Below are 18215 nucleotides of genomic sequence, written 5' to 3' on the forward strand. Positions count from 1 at the left end.
TACTTGAGTTTCATCCCTCTCACTTTGTACAGGCATTCTTCCGACCCATTTGCTGGACACATGAGGACAGAAGGCTGGAAGGTGTACTTGGTGGCCACTAGGTAGCGGCACAATATTGTGTATAATTATGTAAATTTGAAGGATGAGAAACCAGTGGAAACAGGAAGTTCAAGCCTATTTCTTTCTGGAAATGGATAATTAAATGTATCAATTCTCTCACATCCTGCATTGTAGGCCGACATAAAGACACAGTGTAGGTTCATTTTACAATGTACATCTTTGGGCATGATTATTGATATATATTATGAGATGATAAATTAATTTTGTTACTTTGGGAATTTTTTTTCATTATCATTTTATTTTCTGTAAACACTGGGAGCAGTACACTGTTACACTGCTCATACAGTATTTCTCTCTCTATCGCTCTCTCTCTCTCTCGCTCTCTCTCTGACTATATTAAATGTTTTTGAATGGTTTAGTAGTATTTTTAAGTGTGTTTTAATTACCAAAAATGAGTGCCATAAATACGATAAAAACATGCCTCGTTGTATACGAGGTAATTTCTATATCATGGATTTCATCAATAGTGGAGGTGGTCTGGAACGTAACCCTTGTGATGTCGGGGCGTTTACTGTAATAAATTCAGGAATTAGCAGCGCAGGAACACCATATTATCATATTGATCTCTGTATACTGTAATTGTCTTATTGCTCTGGAGCTTCCCTCACTGGTGACATATAGATGACGTTGAGCAGATGGAGGAACCAATCTGCAAGCTATAGGCTCTACAGAGGACTACAACACTTGATGCATTTGAAATGCAGGGTTTGATTCCGGCTACAGCCTTCCTGTGTGGAGTTTGCATGTTCTCCCAGTGGGTTTCCTTCGGGTACTCCGGTTTCCTCCCACATTCCCCAAAACAGGCATGGCAGGTTGATTGGACACTATAAATTGTCCCTAGGTGTGATCGTGAGCATGGATGGTTGTTCGTCTACGTGTTCCCTGCGATTAGATGGCAACCAGTTCAGTGTGTACCCTGCCTTCTGCCCAAAGACAGGCTACAGCACCACCGCAACCCTCTCTGAGGAGAAAGTGGTTCAGAAAATGGTTGTATTATGCCAATCAATGAATAATGATTTAGTTAATGTGATGCATAAGATACATCAGCACAATCAATTATTACTGTTTATGTTTGAATGTAACATTGTGACATTGTATTCCAATGACAGATTCAGTAAATTCATTACATCGGTGTATTGATTAGCATGGTCGCCTTAATGCACAACAATTCTGGGTGTGAATCCCTACTTGGGAATTTTGATGTATAGTTTACGTGCTCTACCTGTGCTTGTATTTTTTCCCTTTTTATGGCCAAAAATGTGCTCATTGAAGTCATTCAAGTATGAAAATGTTCAAGGTTGGTTGCAATGGACATGATGCGATGTCAAGTTATGTTTGTTACTTTGGCTTTTATGTCACATTTATTGTAAATAACGGATCTGAAAATGTGAGAAAAAATGAGGCATATACATTGTATGAAGTAAACGTTAAGTTAAAGTCAAAGTGGCAAAACTATCGTCACTTTTTATCGAAGTTTGGGTAAGAAGATGAAATGCCACATCAGCGACTCAACGACTCACTTTCAAATCATGCCCTTGTTATTTGTCTTTAAAGTTAATTGTTTTATTTTCTAGGCTTTTTACTTTGAATGGTGTTTAACTTATTTTTACACTTGTATGGCCACATTGTGCCATTATTCCCTAACAAATATATCAGAGGACAAATAGCATGTGGTGATAATCGGGTTCCACAACACAACTCTGACCGTAACATAACTAATACTAGCTCTGAGAGCAATCTTAGGTTGGTCCACCAATAAATTATGCATGCACGCTTCTGCCCGTAAAGCAGTGCTTCTCAATTATTTTCTGTTACTACCCCCCCGGTAAGAAGAAAACAATTTGTGCCCCCCCACCACCACCCACTCTCTGCCGCAACTATAAATAATAGCATTTTCATTGCAAAACAAACCTACACTGAAGAGTTAATACTCACTGCGCACAATGGCCAATGAGAGCGCCACTGCCAACTACTGGAGTGGATGTGCAATTACACTTCATTGAAGTTCGGCGGAAAAAAGGCATGTTCCCCAGGGTCCCACGCGCCCCCCTCAGCATCGCACCGCGCCCCCTTAGGGGGGCCCGTCCCACTATTTGAGAAGCACTGGTGTAAAGGGACATTTCAATTAATTATTTGATATATAGTTATTTGATTTCATCCACTGATCCACCCATTAAAGCTACGTTTGAGCTTCACGTTTTTACCAGCTGACTTTCCCTAAGAGGAAAAATTAAAACTAAAAAATACTTTAGAGAGCAATAGACAAGGTGCCTTTATCTCTGATCAATGTCCGTTATACAGTTCAGTGTGGAAAATTGTGCTGCCGCTATTGTGTGTGCATGTGTGTGTGCGTGTTGTCCAGTTACCATGCCAACTGGCTGGGCTTCTTGGCATCAAAGCCAATGTATAGATTCTTCAACACGCTGAATGCTGATTCAGGTTTTGGTTGAGGGTACCTTGCAGAAGTGGGGTGGGTGCGGGGAGGCCTCCAAAGTGTGGCCAGTTATAAGGACACCTTTCTAGCCAACCTCCCCCACCTACCACCCGAAAAGGGATTTTCTTTTTTTTTAGTTGAGTTGTGTTTTTAAGAACTCCGGTTCAGATTATGAGTGGATGGACGGATTCCTGTACTGTACATGCTTTGTGCATGGGAGATAGTGTACTGACCTTGTCCCATCACTTTGGTTGTGTGAATTCCTCAAAACATTTGATATATTTGCTGGATCTGCACTGTTTATAAAGATATAAGGATTTTATTGAGGGGGGGCAGTTCAACATGTAGTGGTAAATGTTATCTCAAGGTCTACGATCCCTCATTTCTTGGACCTTTTAACACTTGTCCCAGGCTCATCAGCCACTAGAAATTAACCAGTTGTCATGGAAACACAGCAAATTTTTGTTTTTTTACTAAAACGGGTGACGAATCAGAATCACCCCATATTGTGATCGAAATATGAAAACTGCTTGCTTTACAATTGTTAATGAAACGAAAGTCTCGCAAGTAGTATTGATATTTGAAGGTGGTGTTCCTCTTTTACTTTGTTAATGCTGTTTGTTAACCTTATGAGAAATCTTGTTGGTTGCAATTTTTGGGGAATTTGACCTGCATAGGCCGGAAGATACTGATAATGATTTTGGGAACCTTACTGGCATAATTACAGAACTTAAAACTTTAGGTCATACTATTGGTATTGCCATTAGATTTATGTGACTTGTGAACAAAAATAGGAATGGTTTCAACTTTGAAAGTGGACTCATTAAGGTTACGTCAGCGCAAGTTAAATAGTGCAATGAGTCTATTGCACGATCTTCGGCAGCTCTTTACTGCCCTCCAGTGGTGATGAAAGCGCCTGTAGTCATATCTCTGAAGGTGAGAATGGCCCATCACTTTCTGAGACGGCCTCGAACTTGCATGATATCACGACAGTATTTGAATAAGTTGCTCCAGAAATTAAGCGAATAAAAGATTGAAATACTGCATAAGTATAAATATGAAGACTAATTTTGAAGGGGAGAGGTTGTGACCTCTTTCTGGAGAGCTGCTGGCTTGCTTTGTATGCACTGCCAATATGATGTATATATATATATATATATATATCCATCCATCCATCTGTACCACTTGTCATCACTCGGGTCGCGAGGAGTGCTGGAGCCTATCCCAGCTAACTTCGGGCAGTAGGCGGGGGACACCCTGAACTGGTTGCCAGCCAATTGTGAGGCCACCATGCCGCCATATATATATATATATATATATATATATATATATATATATATATATATATATATATATATATATATATATATATATATATATATATGTGTGTATATACAGTGAATCCTCGCTACTTCGCGCTTCACCTTTTGCGGCTTCAGTGCTTCGCGGGTCTAAAAAATATTCGGGGGCATTGTTGTTTCGCCGAGCGGCACGAGGGGGCGCTGGAGCGGTTAGACGGCCGGCGTGCGCCGAAGAGGAGAGTGGACGAAGAAGAGCAAGTTCCCCCGGGCACGATTTGGGGCGACGTTTCGCGCGGTTCGGACCGTACCAGAGCTCCGGAGGAGACCGGCCGGCGTGCGTGGCAGTTAAACCGAAGAGGAACAACTTCCGCCCGGGCATGAGCGGAGTGCGAGGCTGTCAGTTATGAATGAATAAATAAATAAATGAAGAATGCCACCTTTCATTTCACAGGGCACACTGGACGGCGTACCAGCAGGTAAAAGTCGAAGTAATTAAATAAATACAAAAAGAAGTAATTGAATAAATACAAAAATAATGGCTGGGGAATAAAAAAATAATAAGTTTTAATAATAATTTGTTTTGTTTTTTTGTTATAACTTGAATTTCACTCTCTCTCTCTCTCTACCCGTATATATATATATATATATATATATATATATATATATATATATATATATATATATATATATACGGGTAGAGAGAGAGGGTGAAAAAAAAAAATATATATATATATATTTTTTTTTTTAAGCATTTTTGAAGGTGCGCCGCTACTTCGCACATTTTTTTTTAAGCATTTTTGAAGGTGCGCCGCTACTTCGCGGATTTTCAGTTTTCGCGGGTGGTCTCGGTCCCCATTAACCGCGATAACCGAGGGTTCACTGTATATATATATATATATATATATATATATATATATATATTAGGGCTGTCAAAATTAAAGCGTTACTCAGGTGATTAATCCAACATTTTCTAACTTAGTTAAATATTTTAACTCAATTAACTCAGTTTGATTTACTTCCGAAATAATTTGCATACTTAGCAAATATTGCGCCATATTAGCTGTATATCTTTAGCAAGTCTCAGAACAAAACACCGTGCTCAAGTTACCACTGGGCCTCGCAAACCAACACTGCTGGAGTGTGGCGCTTGTGGACAGTTTTGAGAAATGTTTCAGACGAATAATGCCTGTAAAGATGTCTCCATTTAGGTTGTATTGAAGAATCAAAGAAAGCTATTATAACAGTCTTTGAATGATTCCGATTCTGATTCTAAATGTACTTCACATTTGGCAATTTTGCATCAATTCCAAGATATTATTCAAGTAGATATATGTTCCAAGCGTTGCAAAAAAATAGTAGTTGAAAAATGTGATTAATCGCAATTAATCATGGATTTTTTGTGATTAATTAGTTAAAAAAAAGTAATCACTTGACAGCACTAATATATATATATATATATATATATATATATATATATATATATATATATATATCATTTTGCATTAACTGTAAGATTAATTCAATTTTTTTAACGCATTTAATTATTTTAACTTAACTCAGTTTGATTTACTTCAAAAATAATTTGCATACTTTGCAATTTTTTTACATTGTTAGCACGACATCGTGAGCACATCAAAACACCCTCTAGTTATCACTGTCTTGCAAACCACCACTGCTGGAGTGTGATGCTTGTGGGCAGTTTTGAAAAATTCCTCTAAATATCTTTCTGTTTAGATCATATTCATGAATAAAAAAAAGCTATTACTTTGATTTCAAATAAACTTCATATTTGGTGATTTTACATTAATTCCACGATACTATTAACTAAATATATGTTACAAATTTCACAAAAAAAATAGTAGTTGGAAAATGTGATTAATCGCAATTAATCATTGATTTTTTTTATTAATTAGTTAAAAACGTAATCGCTTGACAGCAATAATGCATACGACATATCTAATTGCCTGTTGCTCAATACGGCCAACAGAGGGCGCCCATGATGGGTTTTTTTTCCTGTCGGACCCAAATAAGGAAATGACGTCCACCATACCCGGCGATGGTTGCAAATAGAAAACTCTAGACCTGACACCAGGACCGGTTGACGTGGGTTCGAGGGATAATTGAGGCTCGGAGCTGACAGAGGACGAGGTAAATCTTGATTCCTTTTCTTGTGTTTACTGTTTTTCAGAGTTCGTGTTTTACGGCGGTAGCAGTTTGTCGTCGACTAGCAAGCTAGATGCTAAAAGCAATGAAAACTGCAAAACTTGCAAGTACTAGTTAACATTGCTCCAGTCGTGTAAGTCGATCACTAGTAAATGTGATTTGAGACTGTTTGTTTAACGCGATCAAACGTGTGCTTTTTAAAATTTAATGTGCCGCCAGTGTAGTTACGTAGTTATTACCACGTGTGTGGAAAATAGAACTACTCAGTACTAAATGAAACGTTCCATCCCCACTTGAGTAAAAGTCCCTCGATTTTGATTTTGTTGAATTTGTTTGTATGCATGGGGTGTCATTCATGTTGAGTTTCTACGTTTAAAAATAGTTTTTGTTTGTCGTATTGATGAGTTGTTGGTGGGGACAACATAAATGGTAGTCCGATCTTCATCTCTGCTTTAACTCGTAGCACACACACAATTCCATGTTTTCATGTTTTAAAAAAAAAATGAAAATAACTCGTTGATATTGAAAGGACAAGGGAGGAAAATGTAGAATGCAATTTTCAAATTGCAAAATTGACAGTATGGGAAAAAATATCTGCTTCATTTCGACTCGTTGGTAGGATTTTTAAACCTGAAAAGTTTGAGTGATGATTTCCCAAATTTGTTTGCAATGTTCTTTTGTGGTTTAGGACTTTCTCACATCATTTGAAATAATTTTGTGAGGTTTTCAAAGTGAACAGTTAAGACAGACAGTTTTTCATAACAACTCCAATTGAAGTAGATTAATAAACGATCTTTCACATAATTTCATGGTTGAGTGATTGATTGATGGATTGATTGTTTGTGTTTGTTAATATATACTTGGGAAGTGGACCTTGAAAAAAAAACGCGTATTACTGCAAATTGCGATAATGAAGGAAAAAACGCAATTACATTATCTTTGAAAATTATTCAAAAATTATTTTTCAATCATTGAATAATTGTAACTACCTGATGTTCAGATGTGCTAATTTCATGACATGTGAAGAATGATGTCTTCTATAAATCCTGTTTGCTGTGTTTCCTGCAGGATGGGTGATGCATCAGGAGAGACAAACTTCTACTCAAATGCTGAGGGCTACTGGAAGGATGTCCCGCCCACTGTGGATGGCATGCTGGGAGGCTATGGAAGGATCTCCAGCATCGATATAAATGGATCCAAGGCTTTTCTTCGCAAATTCCTCGGCGTAAAAACTCTTTTGAAACTATTCTCATTTCACTGGACACACATGCCATCCCGTGCATAGTTAGGCATTTGTTTGAAAAACACTTGAACAGAATACATGTTGCTCTCTTATCACACCAGAAATATATATTTTTTTCCAACATTTTAACTTCTTTAGTAATCAGTATTAAAACATAGAAATAACTGAAAACATTCTTTCTTAACGGAATAAAAACTGAAAATGGTAACAAAATAAAAGTACATTTATAAACTAACTGTATTCATAGGGAACTGAGTGTGCTTAGTTTTAGTTTTTGTCAATTGATTTCATACGTGAACTTTCAGGGTTGATTTGAAATTCTTTTCTGTATTATTGGTCGAACAGTTGTTTTGGGAATTGTAGTTTTACTTTCTTTCGCAATGCTTAGACTATTCTGGCACTCCACAAATACTCTGGATATTAAAATGAACACGAAACTAAAAAAATACAAACGAACAAACCCACTCTAAAAACTAATTTAAACTTAGTTTAAAAGAAATAATTCAAATAAATACTGAAATGCAAAATCCAAAACCATTATGACCGTTTCCTACCAAAAAGTGTAGAAACCAAGCTTTTTATCGTCATATCTGACTTTGACACTAAAATTTTTTGGTGTGCAACACCACAAACTATTAAACAAATTCAAGACTGAAATTGTTTTGAATTAAAAAAAAAAGTACAGATATACAACTAAGAAATGCACTGTGAGCGCAGCTGGCTCATCGCATGACTCGAGTCGAACATCATCGTCTTTTTTTTTAAACATACCAGCCTAATAATAGGCACTGGATAGATGCTGCAACTTGCATCACGCCCTCAATGCATTATTGACAGACACCCTGTTTGTGCGTGTCCCTGCTGCAGGAAGGGGAGGACAAGACGAGCGCCGGCTGCGCTCTGGACTGCGGCGCTGGTATCGGGAGGATCTCCAAGCGTCTGCTGCTGCCTCTCTTCAAGACGGTGGACCTTGTGGACGTGACGCAGGAGTTTCTGGACAAAGCCAAAATGTACCTGGGAGACGATGGCAAGAGAGTGGGCTACTACTTTTGTAGCGGCCTACAGGACTTTGTACCAGAGTGTGGACGCTATGACGTCATCTGGATCCAGTGGGTCATTGGTGAGTCTGGTCGTGTGATGATAAAAACTAAGAGACACTTAATTAGGTACTGCATAATCTAGCACTATTAATGCTAGTACGTTGCAATGGTAATAATATATATATGTATATATATTTTTTTTAATCACAATGTAATCCAATGCTCCTCTACAGGCCACCTGACCGACAACCACTTGGTGGAGTTCTTGCGGCGCTGCCAGAAAGCCTTGCGGCCTAACGGCCTCATCGTCATCAAGGACAATGTTTCATATCAAGGGGTGGTCCCGGATGACGTGGACAGCAGCGTTTGTCGAGACCTGGAAATAGTCCGCAGTCTGGTGAGCAGAGCGGGTCTGAGCATTGTCTACGAGGAGCAACAAGTGAACTTCCCAAAGGAGATTTACCAAGTCCACAGTCTGGCACTCCGATAAATTGTCCTACATTTGAAAAGTGCCATTTTAATAAGATGTTACCAGTCCACGATCCTGAAGTGATGTGATGAGTTTTGAGTGTTAGGGGTCTGCTTCATTTAATTGTACAATTGTGCAATTGACTGTGTCTTTGCTGCAGGTCTTATTTATTTTTTAGCACATTTGTTTGTTCAGGCCAAATAATCAGTCAGTTCATTTTAACTTGAAGCGGCTGGAAGTACCTTTTTCTGGTAGGACTGCAAGTGAGAAACTTTCAGTCACAGGCCAATAATGTGTCTATTTTATATGTGAAAGACGAACACTTTTATAATTCACTGTTAGTGCAGGCAGGCCTTCCTCTCATTGCTTGAATCATGCGCTTCAGACGACTGAATGTTTTTTACAAGAGCATACAGACCAAGCTATCAGCTAAATTAAAAAGTAGTCTGTTTCTCACAGCACATGTGTTTAGTTCTCTGTTCCAGCTGATTTAGCAAACTAGACTTTCTTTTTTTTTTCATAAAATGTCAAAACGGCGTCAGTAAACTGACGTCATTTATGACATTGCAGCTGAAACACTAGAATGGATTGCTGGAGGGAGCAACACTGGAACATCAAAGCAAGGGAACATCCTTTACACAGATTTATTCATCTAAAAAACTATTAATTGATTGTTACCGGGTACTTTCCTTATAGGCGATTAAAAGTTTAGGCTGAATTTACACGCCATGGTCCAAGTGACCTGCATATTGTCCGGTGAAGTAAACTGTGATATTTTATCGGTCACGTCGGGAGGATCGGCATGCGTCTGTTGCCGCCTCTTCAAGAAAATAGATAGTCACATGAATGACACTTTATAGCTTAACTTATGAGTTTTGTACTCATTTATTGCTGAAGTGGCAAGTCTGAAAAGCTGTTTCGTCCTTTTAAATCTTCCGTTTTTATTTCAATGCACAGACAAGGTAGATGCTCCGAACATGTTGCGTACTGCAGCGCTCGCACAATACAACACATGCATCAGTGACTTCTGCAACGGAATGTGAACGTCGAAGGTTGGACAACAGCTGATCAGGACCAAGTCTCACTCTGGAACTTCCCAGACTTCTCCATGGCCGCCAACATCATCTCGGCATCCTCATCGGAGAGGCCTCCCTCCTGTTGGAACGTAGCCTTCAATGCGTCACACACACCATTTGGCATGTCCTTAGCATTCCTGTGAGAGTAAATCACAGTTAGGGAGCATTCACGTACATTACAGGCGTCACCAACAGAAGTTGTAAGACCTCACCCAGCGATGTAGAAGTAGGCACCTTTATTCACTATCAGGTCCCAAATGAGCGAAGCGTTCTCTCGCACACGCTGCTGCACGTAAATCTTTTCCTCCTGGAATGACAAACACATCTGTTTAACATGACAGTGCAAAGCTTGGAACATGCGTATAAATGAGGTTAAAATGTGTTCCAAGTGTGTGTGTGGGAGGGGTAGCACTTTTTTTTTTTATGTTTCGTAGTTTCACCTATTTCAGGTGGGTCTGGAATGATAATCACTGAGATATGTCTTTCATGGAAACAATCAGTGGTACAGCAAAAAGGATGGTGAAGTCAGAAACAAGAAAGTGGGCAAGTATATAGTAAAAGCTTAACAAAGAGTACAGGTGTGACCTGGTCACGAGAGAAAGCAGTGAAGAGGGTCAACTGTCCAGCGTTTGTCATCTCCTTCCACTCGGACCTGAAGTAGAAGTCTTTGGATTCCGATCGACAGCCAAATAACAGGACGTTGGCTGTACAGTGAAAACTTCATTTGTAGTCACCTCTCAATGAAATGCATTAAGTCCAAAGAGTTGAAGTACTCACCATTTTTACCCTCAGCAGTCCTCTCTTGTAAAGCTGACCTGAAGGGCGCCACACCTGTTCCTGGGCCAACCATTATCACTGGGGTGTTTTTGTCTGTGGGAAACCTAAGAGTTCCTTTTTTCACCCAGAGAGGTACGTAAACATCTCCTGCAAGACAATGCAGAAACGAAAAGGCCTGTGTGATCCTGTGGTCAAGGCTATTTCTAAGGTACCAAAAGTAATGGGACAATTGGTTGCTCAGCTTTTCCATGGCTCGCTGGTGCGAGTTCCTGTCTCTTTATAGATAATGTGACTGCTGACAAAAGAGGCAGGATGAATTCTGAAATGTTTTGGGCAATATTATCTGCTCATATTCAGCCAAATCTTCCAGAACGTCTTGGATGGCGCTTCACAATGCAGCTGGACAATGATCCGAAGCGAAAAGAGGTAATTAACTCAAAGAAGTGGAATGATATGCAACGGCCAAGTCAATCACCTGACCTGAGCATGCATTTCACTTGCTCAACTGACAAAACTGAAGGGAAAATTCCCCAAGAACAAGCAGGAACTGAAGGCAGTTGCACTGGATGCCTGGCGGAGCATCAACAAGGATAAAATGTCGTCTAGACTTCACACTGTAATTGACTGCAAAAGATTTGGAACCAATTGTTAAAAAGTGAAAGTTTGATTTATGATTGTTGATTTGTCCCGTTAGCTTTGCTGCAATAAAAAGAAGGGAGGCCTATAACAACCTTAATTTTGCAATTGTAATTCCTACACCATTTATCTGATTCGTATGCGATACCTTTAAAGCTGAAAGTCTGCAGTTACTCGACAACGTGATGGTTTCATTTCAAATCTATTGTTGAGGTGTCCATGTCCCAATATAATAGATAAAATGTTTATCTTGGGAGCATTATATCCACCGTTACTGAGGTGCGTGCACACTTAGGTTAAAAAAAACCCAAAAAAACTCAAATGACCTTTTGTGGGATCAAGGGAGGCCAACCAGGTGGAGCAGTGACCTCTTCGTGGTTTATACATCTTGGTTTTGTATTTGACGACAGCAACCAGGATTTGGAGCCTGTGTGGGTGAGCCTGCGTGTTGGACAGAATATCCAAGTTACTTCATGGAAATAGATTTCAGGAACGCGCTCTTTGAAAAAACGAGAAAAGGCTGTTGTCGTGTGTACCCGGAGAGAGGAGGCGATGGAAAATGAACGGGGCTGAATTTCAGGGAAAAGATCCAGCAGGTAGTCAACTTTAAGTTGTGCTGCTGTGTGGGGGAAGTCTGCCAAGACCTGAAGTGCAAGAGTACATTCGGTTTGTGGATCTTGACGAGGCACAACTCAAGATGAAAGCAGAACATACCATAAAATTCTAATAAACAAACAAGACAGTAAGTCTAAAACATCTTATTGACTTTGAGCCATCACCTCCAGTGCGGTGCGTCGTGGTCGGTTGCAGTAGGTGTGCAGTTCCTCCTGACCTTCAGCTGAGCTGAACTCAGCCAGCTTTTCACGCTCCAACTCATTATTGGAGAATGTGGTGAGCAGTTCAAAGAAGGAGCGACGTGGCACGGCTGCAATGTCCAGGTAGCTCTCCACCAGGTAATGCAACGTGCACGGCTGACGAAGCCTCGCTGGAACTGAGCACATAGCGGTTTTAGTTATCAGCAATATTCACATCAATCGGTTAACTGTGTAACAAGAAAGTTCAAGCCATCAAAATAAAACAAAATGTTCATGGTGAATAATGAAAGGAGATTTGACAACATTAAATAATCTCTTTGCAAATCAAATACTGCTTGTTGTTGGATCATTAGTCTAATAAGTGGAATGATGGAACACTTGCAAGAATACTGGAATATGAAATATTTGAGTGAAATGTAATTAGTTTAAATAAAATTAAATAAAAACTTCCCAAATATATATATATATATATTTTTTTTTTTTACAAAAAAACAACACATTGGTCCAAAAATATGCTTTTTAAAACTATTCCTGATTTAGCCAATCATTTGTTCTGTTATTTGTTGTACCAATTGTCAAACTAAACTGCCGTAGCTAGTTTATTAATCAGCAATTGCGTAAGCACAGATTTTCTTGGCTTCTACATATTTTATGTACAGTGGGTTTAAAAATTACTTACTACATGACATGAACACACCCAAAAAAACAAAACATACACATGATTGGAAGTACCAAAAATATATGGGGCAATATCATTGCTGTCTGTGGGACCGAAAGGTACACAACACAGGTTTTTCTCCCGGAACTTGAGTCAACTTCTGTGCCTGGGAGTGATGTAGTAGGTATGACCTCACGGAAGGATGACTGATGTGCCCACCGCTGCCATTAATTTGCATTAATAGCTTGGTTGGAGATCACGCAGTTGAATATTGACTAACATGCATAAGTACATACGACGCGCGTTTACCTGCAGAGCCACCTGTTGCTGTAAGAGAGAATGTAGCCTTTGGGTCTAATCTCAGCAGTTGACAGAATTCCTGAACATCTTCAGCTGCATTGCAAGAACGCATCACAACAATGTCACCTGCAGTAAAACTACACAGAGCATCCACCACCAAAGGGTGAGTGAACTGAATTACTAATACAAAAATCAGGTGGAGAACACAGAGGTGCACAGTTGAGGAATCATAGTCAGTATGCCAAGAGGAGAAACATGGTAATATGTAAGACTACAACCTGTAACAAATGTAAACAATCTCTGTAAAGAGGCTCATTATTCAAAGTATTTCTTAACAAATTAAAAGACACAATGGCAAGGTCAGACTTACTCTATGTTGGACCCCATGATGTCAAATTCAATGTGCCTCACATCTTGAAAATGTTTTGGGTGAGTTACTCTCTCATTGCACAGCAATTTGGCAGGAAAGGGATGTGATTGGGAGAAGCCATTTTGTTGTGCCGAAATTATTCGACAATCATCTGTCTTCTCATTTATACCATCCAGAAAGTTAAACGTATACGTTGGAGGAAGCCTGGTGAGAAATGAGACCAAATTGGAAAAGGGATGACTTCCATGTGTTTTTGAGGTTTGAAAAATAAATCTCATGAAAACATAAACTAAACTACTCTGTGTATAGAAACAAGCGTACTCACGGCTCATCATCCCTCATTGGGATCATATCTGCAAAACTTGGGTACAGAGCAAACGCTTTTTCCCAAAATGATGTTAGCCACACGTCAATCACTGCATCGAGCCTGTTTGATAAAGACATTTTTATGTGAATGTAAGGCATACAATATATGACTAGCTGTTTCCTCCCACATTCTTCAAACATGCACGGTATATTGATGGAACGCTCTAGGTATGAGTGTGAGAGCGGATGGTTGTTAGTCTGTGTATTGGCTGGCAACCAGTTCAGGGTGTACCCCGTCTAATGCCCGAAGACTGCTGGGATAGGCTCCAGCAAACCCGCGACCCAAGGGAAGAGACGTGGATTAGATAATGGATGAATGGAGAAATAAATTATATTTGATGTGACATATGGTACGAAAAGAATGTAAACTATGCAATCAAAAAGTCATCGTGTTTATCTAACAAGGAATTTTCTTCATAATTTCAGAGATCTTTGAACTTTGTCAATCAATTATATTTCCAGACTAACTCAACTCGCATCAAGACGGAAATAAACAGCCCAGTAACATCAATGCGTACAGGCATAAACCCTCATTTTGCTTGTTATAATTTGTGGAAACGAGAGTGCGTGCGTGTGTGTGTGTGTGTGTGTGTGTGTGTGTGAGTGCGTCAATACAGCTTCCACTTAAAAAAAAAAAATCAGTGTTGTAGGAAATGACTTACTAAACAATTTATAAGTTCGTCTAAAAGAAATAACCTAAACATTATATTTGCTGCAAAATGTTTGTTTAGAAGAAGCAAAACAAGAAGTTATTTATGCCTTATGAACACACATGATTTTTCTGTTGCTAGTAAATGAAGTATTCGTTAACATGCGAACATTTTCTTACCCAAGGTCATGTTGGTCATCAGCTAGCCCGACAGGCACCAGCAGAGTGGCCCCCAACTGCGCGAGACGCTTGTGGAGCTTCTTGGCCACAAAATTGAACCTATAAACAAAAATGCAGGGTGTACTTGGCAAAGGTGCTCAGTCATTTTGAATCAGTGCTATAAAGAGACCGGTGAAAAAGACTTACTTTGGGTAGGAAGAGTCCCCCAAACCCAGTACGGCACAGTCCAGCTGACGCAGAGATCCAACTGGTAGAGATTTTCTGAAGAGAAACCTCCAGAAGTGCTTCGGAGGGAAACATAAATGAGCACAGCTGGTGAATTGTACTCATGACTTTCTACTGGCTTTTTTTCAATGAATTTCCAAATAGTCATTTACACGACTCACACAAGCTTTTGGAAGAACTGTCAGCTTGCTGTTTACTAGTGTAAAAACTTACTTTGCACCTTCTGCTTTTGCACTGTCAAACATTGCGTGCACTTGCACCACCCTGATTTAAGATGAAATGAGGGGAACTGCAACAAATGGCTGAGAGTGGGCTCCGTTCCACCTCACAATGGCGCAAACACCCCGATAGAACTTATTCCACTGCCGCAAAACCTCGCAAAATACCAAAATAAAGAAAACTCCGCAGTTAGACTGCACTTTGCGCTGGACTTGGTGGCATTTATGTCTACAGCTTACTTTACGCTCACTTCACCAGACATTTACCAAATAAGTAGGGAGTTGGGACATATGTTCTGGTGCATTTTATCCTGAAATTTCATTTGATAGCATCATATCCCCCACCCTTTTGCAAGCAGTGCATACAAACACTTGATTATAGGGATGTAACGATTCACTCAAGCCCTGATTGAGTTCACGATTTTGATTGGATTTTTTCTTTTAAATTACTACTATGCTTGTCTCTGTGCGTTCGTGTGGTGCTGCAGCCATCCACAAACGGCATACGCATTGATGTTTAGTGCAAGTGTGTAAATGTTTAGTGCATTTTAAATGGAACCAAAAACTATACACTATGCTGAGTTGCACTATTACTATGAAACTACCTATAAATACCAAAATAAATACTTTCAAACATATTTCACTTTCCTAGAGCACCAATTGTATGTACCGCAACAGGACATTGCATGCGACGTTCCATCAGACGCACACAGTAGCCTGTGCGCGCTAACTACAGCTTGCTCTCAGACACGACAGTCTCTGTCATAAATTAAATTGGGCATCAGCAAAGCTTCTTTTTTAAGGTGCTCGTTTATCGCCGCTGTGCTGCTATGAAATGGAGGTGTTGATCGTATTACGTAATTGTGCACATGCAGCTTGTTTCTGACACAGACATGAGAGAGTGGCTCTAGTTAACATGGGGTTGCAAATTGATTCTTTTATTTCTTAATATTGAAACAAATTTTGTTGCAGTTTACATCAATATTAAATCGATTTTCGATGACTCTTTACGATTATTTTCAGGCTATTGTGCACGATGGCAGTTACCGTAAAGAAAGGGTAACTGAGAATGACCAGCCCTGAAATTTGCACATCAGCCAGTTTGACAAGGACTTCTAAATCATGTAAACCATGATGTGCAAACTGATGTGTTACCTTCATGTTGTCAGGAGGGTCTCCTTGGCCAGTGGTTGAGCAGACAAAAACAACCAGTGACTCTGAGATCAGGTTAGCCTGTTTGAGGAGAGGAAACACAATATGGTACAACTACTTAGCACAGTTTTGTTCGCGTTAGTTAGTATTGTAAATACCAGGCAGACGACTGAAATTCATTTTTCAATAAGTTGCCTCTACAGTTAACATCAGAATATTGATAACTATTTATATAGTAATTGTAAAATGATCATAAACGCGTGTATTGTGACAGATTATAAGGCTGCAAGCAAGCCTTCAAAATTACAGGTGGAGGTTCAACACATTTCTGGAACTTTATATTCATGTTTACAAAGAAAGCCCAAACAGAGCAAACTGTACCATTGGTCCCATTGCAAAAGTAAAAAAAAAAACTCACAACATTGTAGTCATCAAGTGCTGACAAATGCACTCGCAAACGCCTTCTGATGGCCTGCCTCGCAATCCTCTGGGCTGTGTCCTGGGCTGTCCCCGTCTGGCTCCCGTAGAGGATGAGCAAAGCAGGTACCGACATTGGGACTGAAAGAATCGAATTCCACTTGAGTTGAAATAGCGTTTTGACATTAGTACATAGCAAGATGTCCCAATTTCAACATGTCAATGCAAACTAAATTACTATTATATCCTGTCTTACACAGTAGATAGCCCAAAATCATCCTGTCTCTTTTGTTTCGTGAACTTGCACCAAATTTGAAGAAGCCAAGTCATATCCACAGTCAAGACAACTGTACTTGCCAGATGTCCGACTTAACATTGTTTTGGGCCATATATTTAGATTTGCTTCATCGTGTATTTTACATAAACTCAATATTTAGTATACTTAGTTTTCTCTTTTACCAAAAGTTACATTCAGCTATCTACTTTTATTTTTAGGTACAGGTATTTATCATGGAATGTGTGATCTATTTTGCCACATGATAGTTTCACCAATCCAATACTTATACATGTATGTCAAAGTTTTCAAAATGCCAGACACATTTTATTAGCAGCATAGCAAAATCTATATTTGCCTTGCAGATACAGTAGGCTCCAAGTACGCGCGACCTGACTAAGGATTAGGAAAGAACAGTAACGTCACGCGCTGCCTCGTGTGTTTACCAAAAGTGGTCATTTCAGCGTACAGCAACAGCACAGTTTTATAATTTTGTCCATTTCAGTTTTGTCTTCTAGAACACTTACTCAAGTTTTTATTTGCCGTATTAGTTTGTATTTTTACTTAAGTCATCATATGCTCAAAGCACATGTGTCAAATTAAGAGATTCGTCCCACCACATCATTTGGCGACTTTATGTCTTGCAAAATTGAAAATCGTCTTCACAGTAAATAACAGTGATATAGTGCAAGCGTTTTATAAAATCTCACTTTTAAAATAAAGGAATAGTTGAACCAATGCTTTGTTTGTTTGTTTTACTGGGGTCTGATTTCCGATCTAGCAATGCAGCAAGTTGTAGCTTGCACAGTTTCTATATAATATTAGTCGGTCATAAATGTATGAGTTCAAAGGAAGGAAAATATGATTACGGAGTGGCAAGCAACAAAAAAAATGGGAGTTTGACTTTTAGTATAATTGTTTTAGCTACACTACCAACCTCAGGCCATACATGACGTCGATCGTTCTCAATAGATGTAGCTATATACTTTTAAATCATACATCCAGTAATTACAACACATATTTACGTGACCAACTATGCCTAGCAGTATATTCGAATGCACGACATTCCACCATACTAAATGATCAACACAGCAGGATACCTAAATAATGTGAGTTATACGATGGATAGCGATGTTTCTTCCGAGTTAACAAATGTATATCAAAGGTTCCAAAATGCCTGACACTTACAGTTCCAGGCACCACCAATAATGACGAAAATCGCTTAAAATTCAAGAAAAGTGGATCTCAGGAAGAAGGTCGGTGCTTGTCATTTTTGACATGACCGTCACACTTTACGGCAAAACAGAGGTCGCGCTGTGGTTGGTCAGTGAA

The 18215-nt window shown here is 39.3% G+C and overlaps 2 protein-coding genes across 3 annotated transcripts; one reads left to right on the top strand and one right to left on the bottom strand.

Moving 5' to 3' along the window:
• Nucleotides 1-5855: 5855 nt before the first annotated feature.
• On the top strand, nucleotides 5856-9231 carry ntmt1 (N-terminal Xaa-Pro-Lys N-methyltransferase 1). Its single transcript, XM_088281837.1, has 4 exons — nucleotides 5856-6003; nucleotides 7087-7243; nucleotides 8129-8381; nucleotides 8535-9231. The coding sequence occupies exons 2-4, from the start codon at nucleotides 7088-7090 to the stop codon at nucleotides 8789-8791; spliced, it is 666 nt and encodes a 221-aa protein (XP_088137963.1). The 5' UTR covers nucleotides 5856-6003; nucleotide 7087; the 3' UTR covers nucleotides 8792-9231.
• Nucleotides 9232-9631: 400 nt separating this feature from the next.
• Nucleotides 9632-18202, bottom strand: ndor1 (NADPH dependent diflavin oxidoreductase 1). 2 transcript variants are annotated; one of them, XM_088281834.1, is made up of 15 exons: nucleotides 18072-18202; nucleotides 16611-16750; nucleotides 16196-16273; nucleotides 14784-14881; nucleotides 14598-14696; nucleotides 13728-13829; nucleotides 13403-13606; nucleotides 13042-13169; nucleotides 12039-12250; nucleotides 11796-11903; nucleotides 11586-11700; nucleotides 10624-10770; nucleotides 10432-10550; nucleotides 10059-10153; nucleotides 9632-9983 (listed from the first exon to the last, which is right to left on the bottom strand). In XM_088281834.1, exons 2-15 carry the CDS (start codon nucleotides 16743-16745, stop codon nucleotides 9839-9841), a joined length of 1785 nt encoding a protein of 594 aa, XP_088137960.1. In that variant the 5' UTR covers nucleotides 16746-16750; nucleotides 18072-18202; the 3' UTR covers nucleotides 9632-9838. The 2 variants fall into 2 exon arrangements, with proteins under 2 accessions (XP_088137960.1, XP_088137961.1); XM_088281835.1 differs by lacking the exon at nucleotides 10432-10550 and having other exon boundaries at nucleotides 9838-9983.
• Nucleotides 18203-18215: the final 13 nt, after the last annotated feature.

This window comes from Idiotropiscis lumnitzeri, chromosome 18 (genome assembly GCF_059441095.1).
Source record: "Idiotropiscis lumnitzeri isolate Australia: NSW breed Sydney's pygmy pipehorse chromosome 18, RoL_Ilum_1.0, whole genome shotgun sequence".
Classification (NCBI taxonomy): Eukaryota; Metazoa; Chordata; class Actinopteri; order Syngnathiformes; family Syngnathidae; genus Idiotropiscis; species Idiotropiscis lumnitzeri.

Coding starts and splice junctions, on each gene's coding strand:
- ndor1 (XM_088281834.1), bottom strand. CDS start 16,745: ATGTCGGTACCTGCTTTGCTCATCCTCTACGGGAGCCAGACGGGGACA. Junction 13,830..14,597: donor GATGACCAACATGACCTTGG/GTAAGAAAATGT, acceptor TTTATCAAACAG/GCTCGATGCAGTGATTGACG. Junction 10,154..10,431: donor CTGCTTTCTCTCGTGACCAG/GTCACACCTGTA, acceptor TTGTCATTCCAG/GAGGAAAAGATTTACGTGCA.
- ntmt1 (XM_088281837.1), top strand. CDS start 7,088: ATGGGTGATGCATCAGGAGAGACAAACTTCTACTCAAATGCTGAGGGC. Junction 7,244..8,128: donor TTCTTCGCAAATTCCTCGGC/GTAAAAACTCTT, acceptor TCCCTGCTGCAG/GAAGGGGAGGACAAGACGAG. Junction 8,382..8,534: donor CTGGATCCAGTGGGTCATTG/GTGAGTCTGGTC, acceptor GCTCCTCTACAG/GCCACCTGACCGACAACCAC.